Source organism: Phocoena sinus, chromosome 1, assembly GCF_008692025.1.
Source record: "Phocoena sinus isolate mPhoSin1 chromosome 1, mPhoSin1.pri, whole genome shotgun sequence".
In the NCBI taxonomy this organism is placed as follows: domain Eukaryota; kingdom Metazoa; phylum Chordata; class Mammalia; order Artiodactyla; family Phocoenidae; genus Phocoena; species Phocoena sinus.
Genome location: NC_045763.1, coordinates 15,677,955 through 15,695,410, shown reverse-complemented (window position 1 = coordinate 15,695,410; position 17,456 = coordinate 15,677,955). Strand labels below are relative to the sequence as shown.

The 17,456-nt window shown below is 50.3% G+C and overlaps 1 protein-coding gene across 1 annotated transcript in view; it reads right to left on the bottom strand.

Moving 5' to 3' along the window:
* Nucleotides 1-556: 556 nt before the first annotated feature.
* VWA5B1 (von Willebrand factor A domain containing 5B1) overlaps nucleotides 557-17,456 on the bottom strand; it is a 39,997-nt gene continuing 23,097 nt past the window's right edge. The window contains exons 13-22 of the mRNA XM_032653514.1: nucleotides 17,008-17,191; nucleotides 15,952-16,142; nucleotides 12,242-12,443; nucleotides 11,494-11,808; nucleotides 9,790-9,927; nucleotides 6,073-6,186; nucleotides 3,842-3,904; nucleotides 3,109-3,190; nucleotides 2,549-2,666; nucleotides 557-1,051 (exon numbers count right to left, since the gene is read on the bottom strand). Coding sequence (XP_032509405.1) covers nucleotides 557-1,051; nucleotides 2,549-2,666; nucleotides 3,109-3,190; nucleotides 3,842-3,904; nucleotides 6,073-6,186; nucleotides 9,790-9,927; nucleotides 11,494-11,808; nucleotides 12,242-12,443; nucleotides 15,952-16,142; nucleotides 17,008-17,191 — 1,902 coding nt within the window. The remainder of the gene's footprint in view (nucleotides 1,052-2,548; nucleotides 2,667-3,108; nucleotides 3,191-3,841; nucleotides 3,905-6,072; nucleotides 6,187-9,789; nucleotides 9,928-11,493; nucleotides 11,809-12,241; nucleotides 12,444-15,951; nucleotides 16,143-17,007; nucleotides 17,192-17,456) is intronic.

Sequence of the window (17,456 nt, the reverse complement as noted above, 5' to 3'; positions counted from 1 at the left end):
CTCCGGGCAGTTTGTAAGTGGGATTTAGGGTCTGTCACCATGGAGACAAATGCTCATCCCACAGCGCAGCTGGCAGAGGGGATCTCCCTCTGCCTGGATGCAGGCTTGCGGGTCTGGTTACTTTCAGGCTTTGGGGCCGCTCATCCACCCTTTATTTGAGGGGTGCCATTGCCCATGTGACCCTCCTCCAGAGAGAACTCAGGCTTAAACTGTATTCTCTCTCCCCCTACCCCCCAGTGGCAGTAAATTCCACGGCTCTCCGGATGTCCGGGCAGAAAGGAACCTTTGAATGTTCTGGGGTTCTAGTCCAACTCCCTCACCTCACCCACTTATTTTACAGGTGGCGAAACCGAGGCCCAGAAGGGAGGGAGGGAGGAGCTGGCCTAAAGTTGCACAATTAGGTGGTAGCAAAGTTGGCATTGAACTCAGGCCTCCTGATTGCCAATCCAGGGCTCTTTCTAGCAACCAGTATATTGGCTACAGTTTCAAGAGTCCCCCTACCAGGCCCACGTGGTCTCCTCCCTCCCCGCCGCTGCCCCAGCCCCCTTCTCCCCCACTACACATAATTCGGGTTATAGCAGAGCATATTGAACCCGAGGCTCTCATCCCAGTGCCTCAGGAGCACAAACAGCTGGCGGGCGGCAGCCTTGAGCGTGCCCCGCGTGCGGCCCTCGGGCACCTCCTGCTGCTCCAGCCACGAGTTGGCCTTGGCGGCCACCAGCTCCCACTCAACGAAGTAGGAGGCGGAGCTGTGCTCCAGCCACGCCAGCGCCACCACTGTGGCCCACAGCTGCCCTGTGTGCTCTACCGCAGCCCTGGGCTCCCAGCCCGGCTTGCCCTCGGCCAGAGGCTCCGGGGAGAAGCTGTCACAGGAGGGGTGCCGAGGTGAGGGGCTGGTGCACGTCTGGGGACTCGGGGGCTGGCGGGCGGTGAGGGACACTCGGTGGCAGGTGAAGGGTGAGGTCCACTTGAGCTTCTCCATGGGGATATGGGTGGCCTCACAGAAGGCTTGGTTGAGAAGGAAGGCTCCGGAGGCCAGCTGCAGAGACACCTGTGTGTGTGGGAGCCCCTCAGTGGGCCTCAAACTTTTTAGCCCATGGAGCCCCAGGCCATGCCCAAGTCTGGGTGAACACAGCCCGCTGGTTCACACCTCCCCCAGCCAGCTCGCCCCACCTACCTGGGGGATTTGCGGGATACCCAGCCCAGCCGAGCACCGCCATGCTTTATCCCACTGGTACTTCAAGCTGATGACTTTCCAAGCCCAGCTCAACATCCTCACTCCAGACCTGCTTCTTTTCCTGGGCAGGTGGACCCAGCTCGGCCACTGGGACCATCCACTGCCATCCAACAGACTCTGGGCAGCTAACCACCCTCTTCCTCCCTCCATGTCAATCGGTTACCAAGTCCCAACGGGTCCCACTTTCTGAACAGCTCTGCAGCCCACCATCTGCCACTTCATGTTGTCCCTGCCTCTACTTCCCTCCCCTGTCCCCCCACCTTCACTCCATCTTTCCTGCATCCTGAGGGGTCTTTGTAAGGCAGAGGCCTTGTCACTTTTTTGGAGGCCACCAGCTCAGTAGTTTCAATTTTCTCCTAGAATAAATCCAAGCTATGATTTCCAAAGCGCTGGCTCGTCCTTGACTCCTTCCCCTCCACCCATTCTCCAGCCCCCAAGCTCGCTCTCTCATGTGTAAACTGTCGGCTTAACCATGTAACTCCAGCATGTAAACTATGGGCTTAACCATTACATCCTTCCAGAAGCCATGCGTCATTCCTCCCTGACCTCAAGCCTGGAGTAGGTTTCTCCTTCCCTCCCCATCTCCCCCAGCAAACCCAACTGCTCCCTCACGGCACCTAACGATCAGAATTGCCTGGTTTCCTTGGCAGTGCCGTGAGCGCAGGGACCATGTTCACCTAGTTCAAGGTTGTCTCCCTGGGGCTAGCGCTGTGCCTGGCTCAACAAATCCTTGCTGAGTGAATACATACCTCCTGCTCTATTGCCCGGGGTATTTGGAAACTCCAAGTGACACTAGGCACTTGGGTGTGCAGGGGCTGCAGCGGGGCAGTGAAGCTCAAACCGTGTCCCTCCTTTCAGCACCTCTCGCTCCCCAACCTTGCTGAGCCCCAGATGTGGCAGGACCAGGCTCCCTTTCTCCTCGATTCAGAGACACCCACTCCCGACCTGGGGCATCTGCAGAGCCACTTGCTAAATACGTTGCATGTCCCTGGGGTGTTCATTTTACTTGCAAGTGAATCATTTCAAGGCTTAATTTTATGTATTGAAAAACAGACACACAGAGGTGGTGGAGTGGAGTGCAAGATTCCCGTGAATTTTTAAAGCGAAGGTGGCAGATTGCAAAGAATTTTCACGGTGCTGGCGCTGGCTTTTAGCAACACTCCTAAACCCCAGATGGAGGACTCAGGCAAACTCCCTCTGCCTGGCTGCTACGTGGGCGGGAAGGTCTAGGTCTTCTTCCCTTGGTGGAAGGGGAGCAGGGCAGCCCCTCTGCTGAGTGTGGGCCTTGGCTCTGGGGTCTGGGGCACTCACCAGGGGGACGTAGTCCAAGCTCTGGCTTCCTGGGGCTGACTCTGGAGCCTTGGTCAGCGGCTTGCCCAGGAAGCCCTTGGCCGCTCGCGTCAGCAGCCTGGACTTGTTGAGATTCAGCCTGTGTGGGTGGAGCCAGGGAAGAGTGACCACCGCTGCCCCAGTGGTGTCCCTGGTCATCCCACCCCCCCGAGAGCCCACTCAACAGCTTCTGAAAGTCAGGGCTACGAGGGGCAAGGTAGTGTTCTTTTTAGGACCCTCTTTTGATAGCATGTTCTTGTTCAGCCCAGTGGTCAGAGCGTCTCATGCTAGCCCTCTCAGGGGGACTTGCATTTGCAAAGACACCGTGAACCCGTGGGAAGTGAACTTGGGGCGGAGGTGGTTTCAGCAGGGTGATACCTGAAGACAGTGCTATCTCTGGGCAGGGGTCCTTCTTGGCATCCTTAAGATTGTTCATTTTCGTGTAAATGTCAGCCTGGGCCTGCCTTTGGCCTTCCAAGCTAGGGACAGTCCTGGGAAAACGGGTGGCGGTAGAGTGAACCCCCAGTGGAAATCCCATGTACCTGGATCCAAAGAGAGCCTCTGAGGCCTTCAAGGAAGAAAGGGTGTTGGTGGCCAGACTGCGCAGGGGACCTGGAGAGCCACAGAAAGACAGTTAGGGCTTGACAGATGACCCTGTCCAGATGTTCACTACCCAGATGGGGAAACAGAGACCCAGATGGGGAAACAGAGGCCCAGAGAGGGCCAGGGGCTTGCCTACACCCCTAGGGATCTGAGCTAATGACTGGGCTGCAGGGCTGTTTCTGATGCAGTTGGTATGGGGAGGGGAGAAATATGTGGGTCTGTGCGTAAAGAAGCAGGCCTCCAAGTTCCCTTGGCTCGTGGCCCCTGGCATCTTCTGGAAGGTTACCTGTGGGGACAGTGACAACTTCGCATCAACCCCCTTCAGCCCCGAGTAGGGACATTGAGTTTCCTCAATGGGCACATTGCTTGAAGATTCTCGGCAGAGTGAGGTGGTAGAATGGTCCCTCCGCCGGGAATTGGGATGCCTGATCCCTGGCCTAGCTCTGTCACCAACTTGCTGTGTGACCTTGGGCAAGTCACTTCACCTCTCTGGGTCTCAGTTTTCTTCCTTTAAAGTGTGGATACTCCTATTTATCATACATGGAACTGTTTTGAGGAATAAAAGAACCAACAAGGACTTTGTTGGGTTAAGACACTCTCTTGGCCCAAAGATCTATCACTATTTTAATTAAAGGGAGAGCTGGCTGACTGCCCACTCCCCTTCAGAAGTAGCATACTTCTCGCGGCCCGGGGATGTGTTCTCACTGAAGGGCGCAGTGGGGCTTTCCTCCACATCTACAATAGAGGAAGACAGTGAGGCCTGAGCTCCCAGCCCTCCCCCTTACCTCCCATCCTCCCAAGGAGAGTGCTGGTCTGAATTCACAATACCTGGGGATGGGCTGGGAGAGCAAGGTCAAGGTTCCCATCCCTGTCTGGATGGGCCTTCATCTCCCAAAGATACCACCTGTGCTCCACTGTAAGGGCTGGACATGCCTGGGTTCAAATCCCAGCTCTCCCAATGATTAGCTGTGTGACCCCAGGGAAAGTTACTTGCTTTGTAAGTTTCAATTGCAAATCGGGGATGATAGTATTGATCTGTGTTGTTGTAAAGATTAAATGAGATAATACACAGATAGTGCTTAGGGCCTGGTCCATGATAAGTGCTCAGTAAAGCCGAGAGCTACAGACCCAGCAGGGAAGCAGGAGCAGGTCAGAGGCCTGAGCATGGTGTTTGGAGGTGGGCGGAAAGGTGGGTTCATGCCAGCTCTCCAGGAGGGATCAGAACACGGCATTGACGTGTCAGAGGGCTCTGAGCCTCAGTTTCCCCATCTGTAAAATGGGGATAATACTTGCACATCGTTTGTTCAAAATATATAATCAGGATGATTATTCTTATGACTATTATAATATTTCAATGGCTGGAGAGTGACGGGCATATATACTATATAGGAATGATCCAAATTATGGAAAAAGCTTCATGCACAGATTTGTTCTGCAAAGCCTCTGTCTCCCTCATGAGACCGTTAGTAGCTTTGTGAGGGCAAGAAGCTCTGATTATCACTGGGTGCTCGGGGGGCAGCACAAGAGTGAACCAGTGACTGAATGAATGAGGCAACCAGCAGGCAGAGAGCATGGTGGTTAATTAACCTCATGGACTCTGGAGCCAGACACGGCTTGTTCAAATCTCGGTTCTCTCGTGCATCTGCGGTGTGACCTTGTGTAAGTCAATGAATCTCTCTGAGCCTCGGTTTCCTCATCGCTTAATGTGGAAAATAAAAGAAACACTCTCAGATGGGTGTGAGGAGTCATGGATAATTAAAGCAGTGCCCAGCACATAGAAAACCCTCAGTGAGTGTTAGCCATTGTCATCCTTGGGGAGGGAAAGGGCTTGGGATAGACTAAGCGTTTAGACGTCCTACACACTGTGCGTGAATCAGAGGACAATTCAAAAGAAGGGATTTGTGATTTTGATGGAAGCCATGGGCCACCAGTAGCTGAGCTACAGAGAAAGGAAAGGGTAGACCAGAAGTTTCCTCTAGACTGGTAACCCAGCTTGGCTCAGGGGTAGAGCAGGTTCCCCTTGGTTTTGGAGGCTCTGAGGGACCAAGGAGCGGGCAGAACTCCTAATTCTGAAGAGATCCTCCTCGGGATTTTCACCTCCTTACAAACTGTTCCTTTTTTAACCCATCAAAGTCTGTGAGCACTTTCTAATCCCTCACGTAAAACATTGTTATGATCTGGGGGTCGGGGCTAGTGGCCAGGTGGGACCTCTGATGTCCTTCCCATGCACAGAAGAAGGCAGGAGATGCTCATTGTACATGTGAGGGCACGTAGGAAGGGGTTAGGACTAGTGCAGCAGTTAGGCTGTCTTTAGTGGGACAAAAAGACACGCAGACATCCAAGACACAGAGGATTAAGGCAATCCTGTGAATTAGTAAAAGGTCACCAGATGGTCAAATCATGGATCTTCAAGGACCCAAGCTGCAGGCATAATGAAATCATGTGAAGGTGGAAAGGATGCTTCTGGGAATCCTGGAAGAAGCAGAAGGTGGGATGGAACCGCCTCTTTGCTTTTTCCTTTATTAGGTTTCCCGGCATTCAGTACCTGGGAGGACTCAGAGGTTGGAGGCGGGAAACAGCCACTGAGGTTGGTGGACCTTGAAAAGGGAGAGGTGGGGAATGGTGTGGGCACGTGGGCAGGGAGGCCAGGCTGCTCTCTGGCTCCCGGTGGCTCTCTCAGCAAAGCTGTGTAAACGACGCATGCCTGGGCCATGCTGAGCCCCGCTGCCCTTCTCAGGCCTCAGAGAATCCAGGAAACCTGGCCTTGCTCTCGCCCCATAAGGCCCAGAGTGAAGACTCAGAGAGAGAGTCCTTCGGGGCCTCGGACATGAGTGTGCAGTGGCTCAGGGGCCCAGGCTTCAGAGTACAGTGGAGGCGGCTCTTACTTAGGTTCTGAAATTTGCCATCTCCGGCAGCCGAGTCTTCCCCAGGCATCGTCTGGGACCGCCCGAAACCAGCAGAAGTGCCCCTCGACTGTTGGGTCAGCACCCGAGAGCTGACCATCCGCAACACAGCACCTTCATGAGGACAAGGAGAAGGGGTCAGATGGGTACAACTGTGCCAGTCTTTTGCCTCTTCCCCAAGGAAGATGGGCTGGGAGAGCAAGGTCAAGGCTCTGGCTTCCCTCTGTCAATTATCTAAAGGCAGGGAGGCATTGCAGAAGGTAAGACCGTGAGCTCTGAGCCAGAATGACCTGGGTTTGAACTCCAGCCCCATCTCTGACTAGCTGGATGGGGTACTGACCACTCTGAGCCTCCGTTTCTTTACCTGGAAAATGGGGAGAATAATACTTACCTTGCCAGGTAAATTCTACTGCTGAGATAATGTTCAGAAAGCACCAATGTTTTCTAGTTAGTTAAAAGGCTGGTTTTCTCAGAAACACCCCGTTTCCCTTCTCTCTCAGTTTGCTGTCTCAGAAACTGAGGTCCCAGTTTCCTCTCCCACAGGGCAGGGCCCTGAGTCCCAGAGCATCACCATCAGGGTATGAAGATGAAGCTCCAGCAGCCAACAGTGTGTTTTGGGAAACTCCATTCTCGGAGAACACTAGTTTGGAAGTTGTTCCTTAAAAAATGAAGAGTTCCAGGGCTTCCCTGGTGGCGCAGTGGTTGAGAGTCCGCCTGCTGATGCAGGGGACACGGGTTCGTGCCCCAGTCCGGGAAGATCCCACATGCTGTGGAGCAGCTAGGCCTGTGAGCCATGGCCACTGAGCCTGCGTGTCTGGAGCCTGTGCTCCGCAACGGGAGAGGCCACGGCATTGGGAGGCCCGTATACCGCAAAAAAAAAAAAAAATGAAGAGTTCCATTGGAAAATAAGTCTTGAAGAAGTTTCATACTCTAGTCCATTCTCTGAGCCTCTTGATGTATACTAACACCCTAAAGGCTCTGAGAAGTCCTGCAGTAAAGAAAGCTTTTAAGTTTTATTTAATCCAGTCATTCAGAAATGTTTTTTCCTAATCTGGTATTTCCTATTTTTGTGCTGAATGGCCATTAACAAGACACGGAACCAGGGTTCTAGTTTCCTGGAACACACTTTGGGAAGTGCTGATCCAAATCTTAGGGGGCTTGTGGGACTTAGGTTAAGATATGTGCCTGGTCCTTAAAACTCCCAGACTGTGGCTACAGAAGCTAAAAAAAAATGGTCAGAGATGAGTGGGAGGAGGTGACATCATTCAGGGTGACAGTGCCCAGTGGGTGAGAAGACCCAGTGGAGTGACAGCCTGGGCTGCTGGCCAGAACCTGAAATCAGAGGAACTGAGGCAGAGAGGGAGGGAGGGAGTGGGTCGTTGAATATTTTGGTACCAGATTTTTAAAAAGCAGGGTGGGGGGAGGGCAGAGGAATCAGAAAAGGCATATTTTGTTTCCAAACACAATTCTTTCAGGAGTTCTGCTTTTAAAAGAAAAAAGAAAAAGCTGCTGCAAAGAACAGAAAATGTATTGATAATTCAGGAAAGAAAAAGTGCCTATAGTCCATAAACATACGAAAAGTTTTCAACAAAGAAGCTAAAGAAATTCCCCAAAGGTACTTTTCTCCCCTCTCAGTTTAGTAGGTTTAGAAAGATAAACAATTTTCAGTGGTGATGAGGATAGAAAACCTTCCTCATGATAACCTTTGGGGGCAGGGTCAGTTTGGTAACATACATCACAATAATTTAAAATGGGCCAACTCTTTGATATGCAATCTTAGTTCTGAATGTCAGCCCTGAGGAGATTACCAGACAGGTGCACAGGGATGTTCTTTGCAGCACAATTTACAATAATCAAAAGGGGAATAAACAGGGCTTCCCTGGTGGCGCAGTGGTTGAGAGTCCGCCTGCCGATGCAGGGGACATGGGTTCGTGTCCCGGTCCGGGAAGATCCCACATGCCGCGGAGCGGCTGGGCCCGTGAGCCATGGCCGCTGAGCCTGCCAATCCGGAGCCTGTGCTCCGCAATGGGAGAGGCCACAACATGAGAGGCCCGCGTACCGCAAAAAACAACCAAAAAACGGGAATAAACAAAAGGTCTAATAATAGGGGGCTACATTCTGAAAAACCTTAAGAGGTGGTGGAGGGACTTCCCTGGTGCTCCAGTGGTAAAGAATCCTCCTTCCAATGCAGGGGATGCCGGTTGGATCCCTGGCTGGGGAACTAAGATCCTACATGCCGCGGGGCACAACTACTGAGCCCACGTGCCTCGGCTAGGGAGCCTGCCTGCCGCAAACTACAGAGCCCACGCGCTCTGGAGCCTGCACACCACAACTAGAGAGAAGCCTGCACGCCACAACAAAGAGCCCGTGTGCTGCAGCTAAGACCTGATGCAGCCAAAAATAATCAATCAATCAATTAATTAATTAAACATTAAAAAAAAAGAGGCAGTGGAGAGGAGTAGGAGGGAGCACAGACTCTGAAACCAGGCTACTGGGAGTCAAAGCCTGACTCTGCCCTTCACAGCTGTGTGACCGTGGGCAAGTTACTTACCCCCTCTGCCTCTGCTTAACCACCTGTAAAATGGGGGAAACAGTATCTTCTTTGCAGAGCTGTTTTGAGGATTAAATGATTTAATGTATATAAAAGGCTTTGGAACACTGTCTAACTGGCTGCTATGATGACGATCACTCCCTGCAGTGGGGTACCTGCTGCTAGTAAAATGAAAAGACGGAAAGATATTCCCCACACCCAGAGTTTGTAAGATATAGCACATATTGGTATGATCCAGTTTATGCAAAATTATGTCTTTTGATTTCTCTACATGTAGACACCTGTAGAAAGAAGTCTGGCAGGATGATCACACCAAGGGATTAATTAGTACTCATTTCTGGATAACTGGCAGCCCCAGTCACTTTTGTTTATTTTATGTCTTTCTATATTTAATTTTAATTTATTTTTTTATTGAAGTATAGTTGAGTTACAATAGTGTGTTAGTTTCAGGTATACAGCAAAGTGATTCAGATTTATATATATATATATATATATATATATATATATATATATACACACACACACACGTATATATTCTTTTTCAGATTCTTTTCCCTTATAGGTTATTATAAGATGTTGAGTAGAGTTCCCTGTGCTATACAGTAGGTCCTTCTTGGTTACCTGTTTTATATATGTGTGTATATGTTGATCCCAAACTCCTAATTTATCTCTCTCCCCCTTTCCCCTTTGGTAACCATAAGTTTGTTTTCTATGTCTGTGGGTCTATTTCTGTTGTGTAAATAAGTTCATTTGTATCTTTTTTTTTTTTTAGATTCTACATGTAAGTGATATCCTATGATATTTGTCTTTCTCTGGCTTATTTCACTTCATATGATAATCTCGAGGTCCATCCACATCTTTCTATATTTTAGAATTTTCTACAGTGAGCACATACCAATTGGAAAAATACAATGAAGTCATATTCATTTAGTGGGAAAAGGGGAGTGGGATGGTTTCACAGCCCTCTGCAGAGCAGTGGGATGGGGGTTCTTGTGCCCCCTACCCCCTGGCGGCCAAACCATCTGCTGGGGGGCGTTTTAGCTTCAAGGCCCTTCCCTGAACCCCTCCCCACCAGTCTAGGCTGCTTTGTATCCCAGTCCCCCTCCTCTGGCCCACTTGGGAATTGCTTGGCCCTCAGAAGAGCCCTGGCCGCGCACCTGCCTTACCAGAGTTGGGGTATCCCACGACGGTGGGCAGGTAATGGCTCTTGCTTCTGTCCACAGGCACGAAGGCTGTGTACTTGCTGATGACGTTGCAGGCCTTGCTGGTGTGCACGGCGTTCACTTGGTAGCGGCGGCTGGACCCTGCAGAGGGAGAAGGGGGGGGTCACTGTGTGGAGTGGGAAAGTCCTCCCTGACATGGAAGCTCTGGAAGCGAAAAGGAGGGCTAGATCCATGGTCCCATCTTTGGAATTAAATAAGCCCTTAAAATGAAGGAGTTACCAACTTGCCATTAAGGTCATTTAAAAGAAACCCTCAAGATTATTAAAACCTCCACCATCACTTCATAAAATAAGGATATTTTAATGCAAAAGAAGTAAGACATCTAATAAAAAATGACAGCTACTTTCCTTAAATAACTTTAGTGTTATTAAAAAAAAACACCAAATCTCTGTGTTGTCAGTATCTTCTATTTTCATTTTGCAGCTCTCTGATGAGAATCTTGCTGCAGGATTTCACAGGTCCCCTGGCTGTGTGGGGACCATTGGTCTGGCCCATTGGGACAACCTCGCAGGGACAGACCAGAGAGGGAGAGTGGTGAGCATAGGGTCACACAGCAAGTTAGGAATGGACCTGAGATCAGGACTCAGGATGGTCCCCAAAGCCCAGGCTCTTCCTACTGAGCGGGTGAGCTGTCTCCTTGGCGTGAAGGATGGACAAATGTCCGGTAAACTGTAAGGTAAAGTGCTCGTGGGAAGAAAAAAAAATTATAAACATACAAATAATATAAAATATAAACCATGTAGTATTGTTATATAAATAAAGCATAAACTATAACAAATAATAGAAATATTCTCTATATCTCTATTTATCGGTTCTCCAGGTGTGTTCCATCAAGATCCCACGAATCACTGTCTTGAAAGTTTGCCCCAATTCCTGAACTAAATTAGTCTCCCCACCATCCCCGTTATACAATTTCTTGGATCCCTGTGTTTCTTCTTAATAGCATTAGGACAAATGCACTCAATTAATTGTGTTTATTTGATTAATGTCGGCTGGCTTCCCTGCTAATCTGTGTCAAGCACTCATAAGTAAGGACGGGTATGGTGGTGGTCACTGCACTGCTCAGCCCTGAGCCTGGCCCCCAGCTGATCCATACTCAATAAATGGCCTTGATTGGTTACTGGGTGGACCGATTAGATCTAGGGGTTCTGTGGGAAGATAGGTGTGGTCCCAGAGGAGCAAGGCAGGTGGAATAGGGCGATCCCCACGGTTCTGTCTCGGGCGCCCTACAGGGGCGCTGCAGGGAGATGCCCTGGGAAGTGAGGAGGAGTGAGGGGCGTGTAGCTGAGGAAAAGGAGAGAGGAGAGGACTGGTTACCGGGTGGGTGTGGGAGGTGGGAGGAGCGTGGGACTGGGAAGGGGCAGATCAAGCAGGGGGTGGAGCCCTGGGCCGCTGTGTGTGTGTGTGTGTGTGTGTGTGTGTGTGTGTGTGTGTGTGTGTGTGTGTGTGTGTGGAGGGGGACTGTGGGGGTCAAGGGAGGCACCTGGGGGCAGAGATGGGGAGGGGAGGCGGAGCATTGGGCGGTGGCAGGGCAGTGGGGAGAAGGAAGGGGGTGGAGCCAGGGGGGGAGGAGGGCAGTCCCTGGGGGAGAGGCAGGGGAGGGGCATGGGGCGGGGCTGCGAGGAGGGGGCGGCCCGCGGCCCTCACCTTGCTCGATCTCTCGCTCGCGCTCCGCCAGCTGCTCGAAGTCGCGGATGATGGCGCGGGCCGCCAGGTGGTGGAAGGTCTCGCCCCACAGGTCGGGCTCGCGCGCGCCGCCCCTCTTGGGGCCGGGAGGCCCCAGCTCAAAGCTCACTTCCCACTGCAAAGGCTGGCTGTCGCGCAGGCCCTTGACCACGGCCTTGCCCAGCACGGGTCCTGGGCTGACGGGCCTGCGGGGACTGGCCTGCTCCTCGGACTCGGCTAGGGGCTCCCAGTCCGAGGACGTCTCGGTCTCGAAGGCGGAGGGGTGATGGGACAGCTCTGGGGGCGGAGGGACAAGCGAGCTGTGATCTGAGCTGCAGGACAGGGGTTCCGTTCCCAGGCGACATCATTCCTCCCCAGGATGCAGACACCGCTAAGCAAGGACAGTCCCCCTCCCCCCTCCCGCCCCCAGGGAACACACAACTCTTTCCTTAGGAGAGCAGGGGTGGCACTGGCTTGTCCCCAAGAGTAGGGCAGACCCACCTCTCAGGAAGCCAGTACCTGAAGGGGCCAGATAGGGTGGCGGGTCACTCCACAGGTAGGACACCTGGGAGCCTCACAGGCAGCCCAAGGGCCAGGTTGATTGGGAGAGAGGGATTGGTGAGGTCATCTGGGAGGGATGGGCCACAGCAGATGCCCCCCTCCCAGGCTGGGCTACAGCCTAGGATTCCTCCCCGTCCCCAGTCAGGTCTTGGACCCTGTGGGCACTTACCCAGGTCCCCAGGGCTGCAGCTGTCTGAGGCAGGCTTCAGACCAGACCCAAGATCCAGCTCGTTCATGGGGCTCCAAGCCTGGGTCTCCTGGCCGGAGGGCAGGAAGGGCTGGCAGCCTTGGGGCAGCAGAGAGGGCCTGCGGGCCACTAGACCCCAGAGTCTGGGGCCCTGGCTCAGGTCCGGGCCACTGTTCAGCAAGGGCTAAGAATGCAAGAGGAAGGGGAGGAGACTGAGCTCCTGGTGGCTGGCCCCCTTCCCTCCACTCCCAGCCACAGCTCTTTCGCTGGCTGCCCCAGCTCCTCCTGGGGGACTGCCCCTGTAGTACCCAAGGACACATGACCTGCTCTCCATTACCCATGAGAAACATCAACACAAATAATCCCAAACCATGGATAAAGTCCAAACCAGGAAAACCGTGGAAAATCACATACCATGGATAATATTCTAAACCCACCTTTTTTGGTTTTGGCCATAAAGTTTAAAACTCTGTGTGTGTTTGTAGTTATAATTATCAGCCTTTTCCCTTATGTCTTCTCATTTGTCATGCTTAAAAAGTCTTTCCTACTAAAAAAAAATTCTAGAATTTTTGTGATTCTATTTTTGTTTAAATCTTTGATTCACAAAAAAATTTATTTTGTTGTAAGGAAATAGAAAACAGCCTTTTCTTTGATTTTATGAAGAGTACAAACGTCATCACCATTTACTGAATACAGCTCATTCATGGAGTCCCTACGGCTTATCAGTTCTCTACCTCTATCCTGACAAAGCTGTCATGTATATTTGGTTTTATTTGTGGACTTTCTGTTCTTTTTGTGGATTTAATCTGTTTAATGCTAGTACAAAACACTTCAAAAGGCAAGGAGTAAACCGGGAAATGTATTTGCAACACGCATAACGAAGATCGTTTTCAAGAAAATGCTCTTTAAATCACTGGCGTGGAGGAGAAGGGAGATAAACTCAATAGAATAGTGGGTTAAGGGCATCTGCAGGCAGTTCATAGGAAGAGGATTCTATAAGCCCATGAAGAAATGCTCAGTCTCATGAGCATTGCTCTAAATTGAAATAAGTTATGATTTTTTTAATCTTCTGGATTAGCAAATATTTAAATGTTTGATGACAACCATAGTTGTCAACAAGGAGACAGTTTCTCATGGACTGTTGGTGGGACTCTGCACCGAAGCACACTTGTAAAAGAAGGATTTAGCTGTGTGCTATCTCTCAACAAGATGCACACTCTCCTTTGACCCAGCGATTCCACTTTTAGGAATTTAATTCTGTGGTAATACACAAGGATGCAAATATCCGTGTGCCCGTATTGTATATTTATTACGGTACTCTCTGTAAAAGTGAAAATCTGGAAACTGTCTAAATGTCCATCGCTAGGGGTTGGTAAATGCGTTATGGTACATCCACGCAGTGGAAAACCATACAACAGTGAAATGAAAGAGGCAGATTTTTTCCAAACCAATATGGGAAGATGTTCAAGATAGAGTTTATTTCAAAAAAGTAAATTGCAACTGTTCTATATTTTGATTGTGGAGAGAGTTACATGACTACATGCATTTGTCAGAACTCATAGAGCTGTTCACTGAAAAGAATAATGTTACTGCATATAAAAAGTGAATTAAAAAGACATTTAAAGAGTAAATTGGAGAGCAGTTTGTATATGTGATTGTTCAAAACATATATGTGTGTCGCATATGTGTGTTTTTTAGTGTGTGTAGTATTTCTGGAAGGGAACACCCAAAACCAAGTGGGTCAGGGCACACGGGAGGGGGACTTTTATTTTTACTTTATATTCAACTGAACTGTTCGAGAGTTTTTTTTATTGAAAACTCTGAGTATGTATTACTTTTGTAATTAAAGAATATTAAATTAGTTAAAAATAAATTTTGTGCCTCTGGGAACACATATATCTGCCCGGAAGGAGGAGGGGATGGGGTGACAAAGGCACTTTTGGGTGTAACAGAGAGAAAAAGTGCCTCTTAGTTTTTAGGCTAACAGTTAACCATGGGGTCTTTTTCATCTCTATCAAATATTTACTGGAATGAGGCCTGTGTGTCCCCATTAGATGGGGTCTCCTTGGGGCAGGGGCTAGATTCATCCTTCCTGTTTCCTCTGGGCCTGAGGTCCTGGGGATGGTACAGGGGTGTGGGAGTTGAAAGGGACTGCTCCGTCTTAGGACGGCCTCAGTGGGAACTGGTACCCAGCCAAGGTTGCTGGGTCCCAGGGCATCCCTAACCTCTTTACCACAGCAGAGACTGGGATTCCCCCTACCCCTGCCCCACCATCACCAGCACACTGAGAAACAGAAGCTGCTACAGTTTCCATAGCAACAAGTTAGTCTAAGATTCAGCCCCCTTCACCCAGCCATAGGCTGCAGGGAGTGTGTGTGTGTGTGTGTGTGTGTGTGTGTGTGTGTGTGTGCGTGCATATACATTCACACAAGTGTATTGGAGATAGATTGTGGAAGAAGCCAAGCAGGGAATGGGGAGAGATGAACAAAGACGGGCAAGAAGTGAGGAAGAGAGCTGCCCAGCTGCCCAGAGCTCTCACCAAGTAGAGTTGATGACTGTTAGCTCAATCATCTGACAAGCTATTCTCATCATGTCACAGATGAAGAAATTGGGGGCTCAGAGAGGCTAGGCAACATGCTTGAGGGGCAGAGTCTGCCTGACTCCAAGGTCAGTATCTTCCAACTGCATCGAGTGGCTCCTGGCTAAGCACAGAGGAGAGCCTTCAGGGGCAAGGTGGCAGTGTCCCCGCCGTTGGGGAGCATAGGGGGCTTATGTGTATTTGGAGGTGGGGAGAGATGGGGGTTATGGGTGGGAATGGGAGAGCGAAAGGCTACTTTTATGGAACCACAGACTCACAATGACAAAGCTACATAAAGCCCATTCTTAAGAAAATGGGATAAGGCATACAGATAATAGCAAATACCAATTTGGTTTAGGACAGTGATTCTCAACCTGGTGATTTTGCCCCCCTCCCCTGGGGACATTTGGCAGGGTCTGCAGACATTTTTGGCTGTCCTGACCGGGGATGGTATTGTCCCTGGAATCCAGTGGGTAGAGGCCAGGGAGGCTGCCCAACATTCCACAGTGCACAGGACAGCCTCCACAGAAAAGAATTCCCGTGTCGATAGTGTGGGAGCTGAGAAGCCTTGGTCTGGCCGGACACTGGATGACGGGTCCTGCTGTGCTTCTAACTCTGAGATGATCTCTGCCCTGGGTGAATGTACAGCCTTGGGATTTTCAGAAGGTGCAGAAGGTGACAGAGAGGGGAAAAGAAGGGCTTTTCAGGAAGAAGGTCCTTCGCTGCAATCCCTTGATTGGCTGTGTGACCCTGGGTAAGTCACTTTACCTCTCTGACCCTCAATTTCCACATCTGTATGGAGTGGGGGTGGCCGGCCCCCACATTCCCTCCTTTCCAAGGGGTGCTGTAAAATCAAATGAGAGTGTAGATGGGGGTGCTCCTTGCCAACTGGGAAGTTCTACGAGCAGAGAATGGGTGATGTCATTGACCAATGGGTATCATTATTAGGAAGTTTTCATTGGAGGTCAGGCAAGTGAAGATCCAGAAAAAGGAGGAAGAAGTGACTCACTTCACTGTAAATTGTGGTCAAGCTCCATCCTTATGGCTGAAGCAGGAGACAGAGCTCTTCCCCATCTATGGCCACCCCCAACTCCAATATGCCCTACTTGGGTACCTGCAAATCAATCTGCCACTGCGGATCATCCAGGCTGGTCTGCTTGGTGAGGTCCTGCAGCTTGGTTTTCCTCAGTGGGTATCTCCTGGCAGCTGTTGTGGGGTCGCTGGCTGTAAGGGCCCTTGGAGAGGGCTTGTGGGTGGTGATCTGGTTGGTGCTGTATGCCCGCCGTCGCTGGGAGAAGTCTAGACCTGGGCAGGAGTGGAGACAGGGAAGCCATCAGGGTGGAGGACAGTGGGGAAAGAGAGAGGAGCTTGCATACCCCTTTCTTGCTTGGAAACTTCTTGAGTTTTCCACTGCTTACCTACTGAAATATGCGCAGACGCCTCACCTCACCTGGCATTCAAAGCGTTGCCTAACCCAGCTCTAATCTGTCCACCCAGCTACTCTCCTTTCTGCTCATTTCTCAAGGTATTATGTGCTCCAAGTATACCAGTTGTGTCTGCGTTTTCTAGGAATGACACCTCCACGTCTGCTTAGGCAGTTTCTGCGGCTGCCTGGCATCTCCTCTCCCTCCCCACTTCTAAGAACCACTGCCCTCATTATGTCTTTGTTAATATCCTCTACCAGATGTTCCTTTCCCTGGGATCCTTACAGTCTGTTAAACTTTCTTGTGGTCCATGTCATTCTGCTTTCTAAGAGAGTTAAGGCCAGTTGTATCTCTCTCACTAGATGGAGAACTTCTGAGGGACAAGTGCCATGTTTGAGTCATCTTTGCTTCCCACACTGCACTCAGTACCTAGCCTTAGTAGGTCATCAGTAATTACCCTCTGAATGGAAACTAAAACCATAAAGAGGTTTTGGAGGAAGACAGGTCTAAACTCTTTATCTGTACTCTATCTCTTTCAAGTTCCATGTGCTTAGTCACGTTGCTAAAATTCTCCAAGTTTCAGTTCCCTCATCTGTAAAGTTGGTATTATAGTACCCACCTCCACAGCTGCTAACCGTTCAATGAGATTGTACAAAGTGCTTAACACATAATAAGTGTTCAGTAAAAATGTAGCAATCATGGCCTCCCTGGAGAAGGGAGTAAAGCTCAAAGAACAACTGACTGACCAGGACTGGTGGCGGAGTCTCCGCTGGATGGCTGGGCATCTTTGGCCTGCCTCAGGTTGAAGGGTGTCCCCAAGCTCTTGGCACAGTCTCCACTGTCTGGGCTAGGTCCCTCATCCTGTGAGTGGTAGAAGACAGAGCTGCCGGACTCCTGAGAGTGTAGCATGCTGTATCGTCTTCTCTTGTCCTGGAGGGAGGGAGAGAAAAGAGGGCTTAGAGTGAGGCTGGATGTCAGGAAGGACATCCAAAGGGCAGCAAGGGGTGTGAGAGGAGATGGTGGAGGTTGTACCTTTGAAGAACTGAAATAATAAGAAAATTTTTTGCTTGCTTGGGGAATTTAGGCAGACTCCTGCCTAAATTTAAGGGATGGTGAATGGAGGTGGTTTTTCATACCACTTATGCTGTTTATATTTCTAATTATATTCTTTATTAAATGTTAAAAAAAGTGTAAT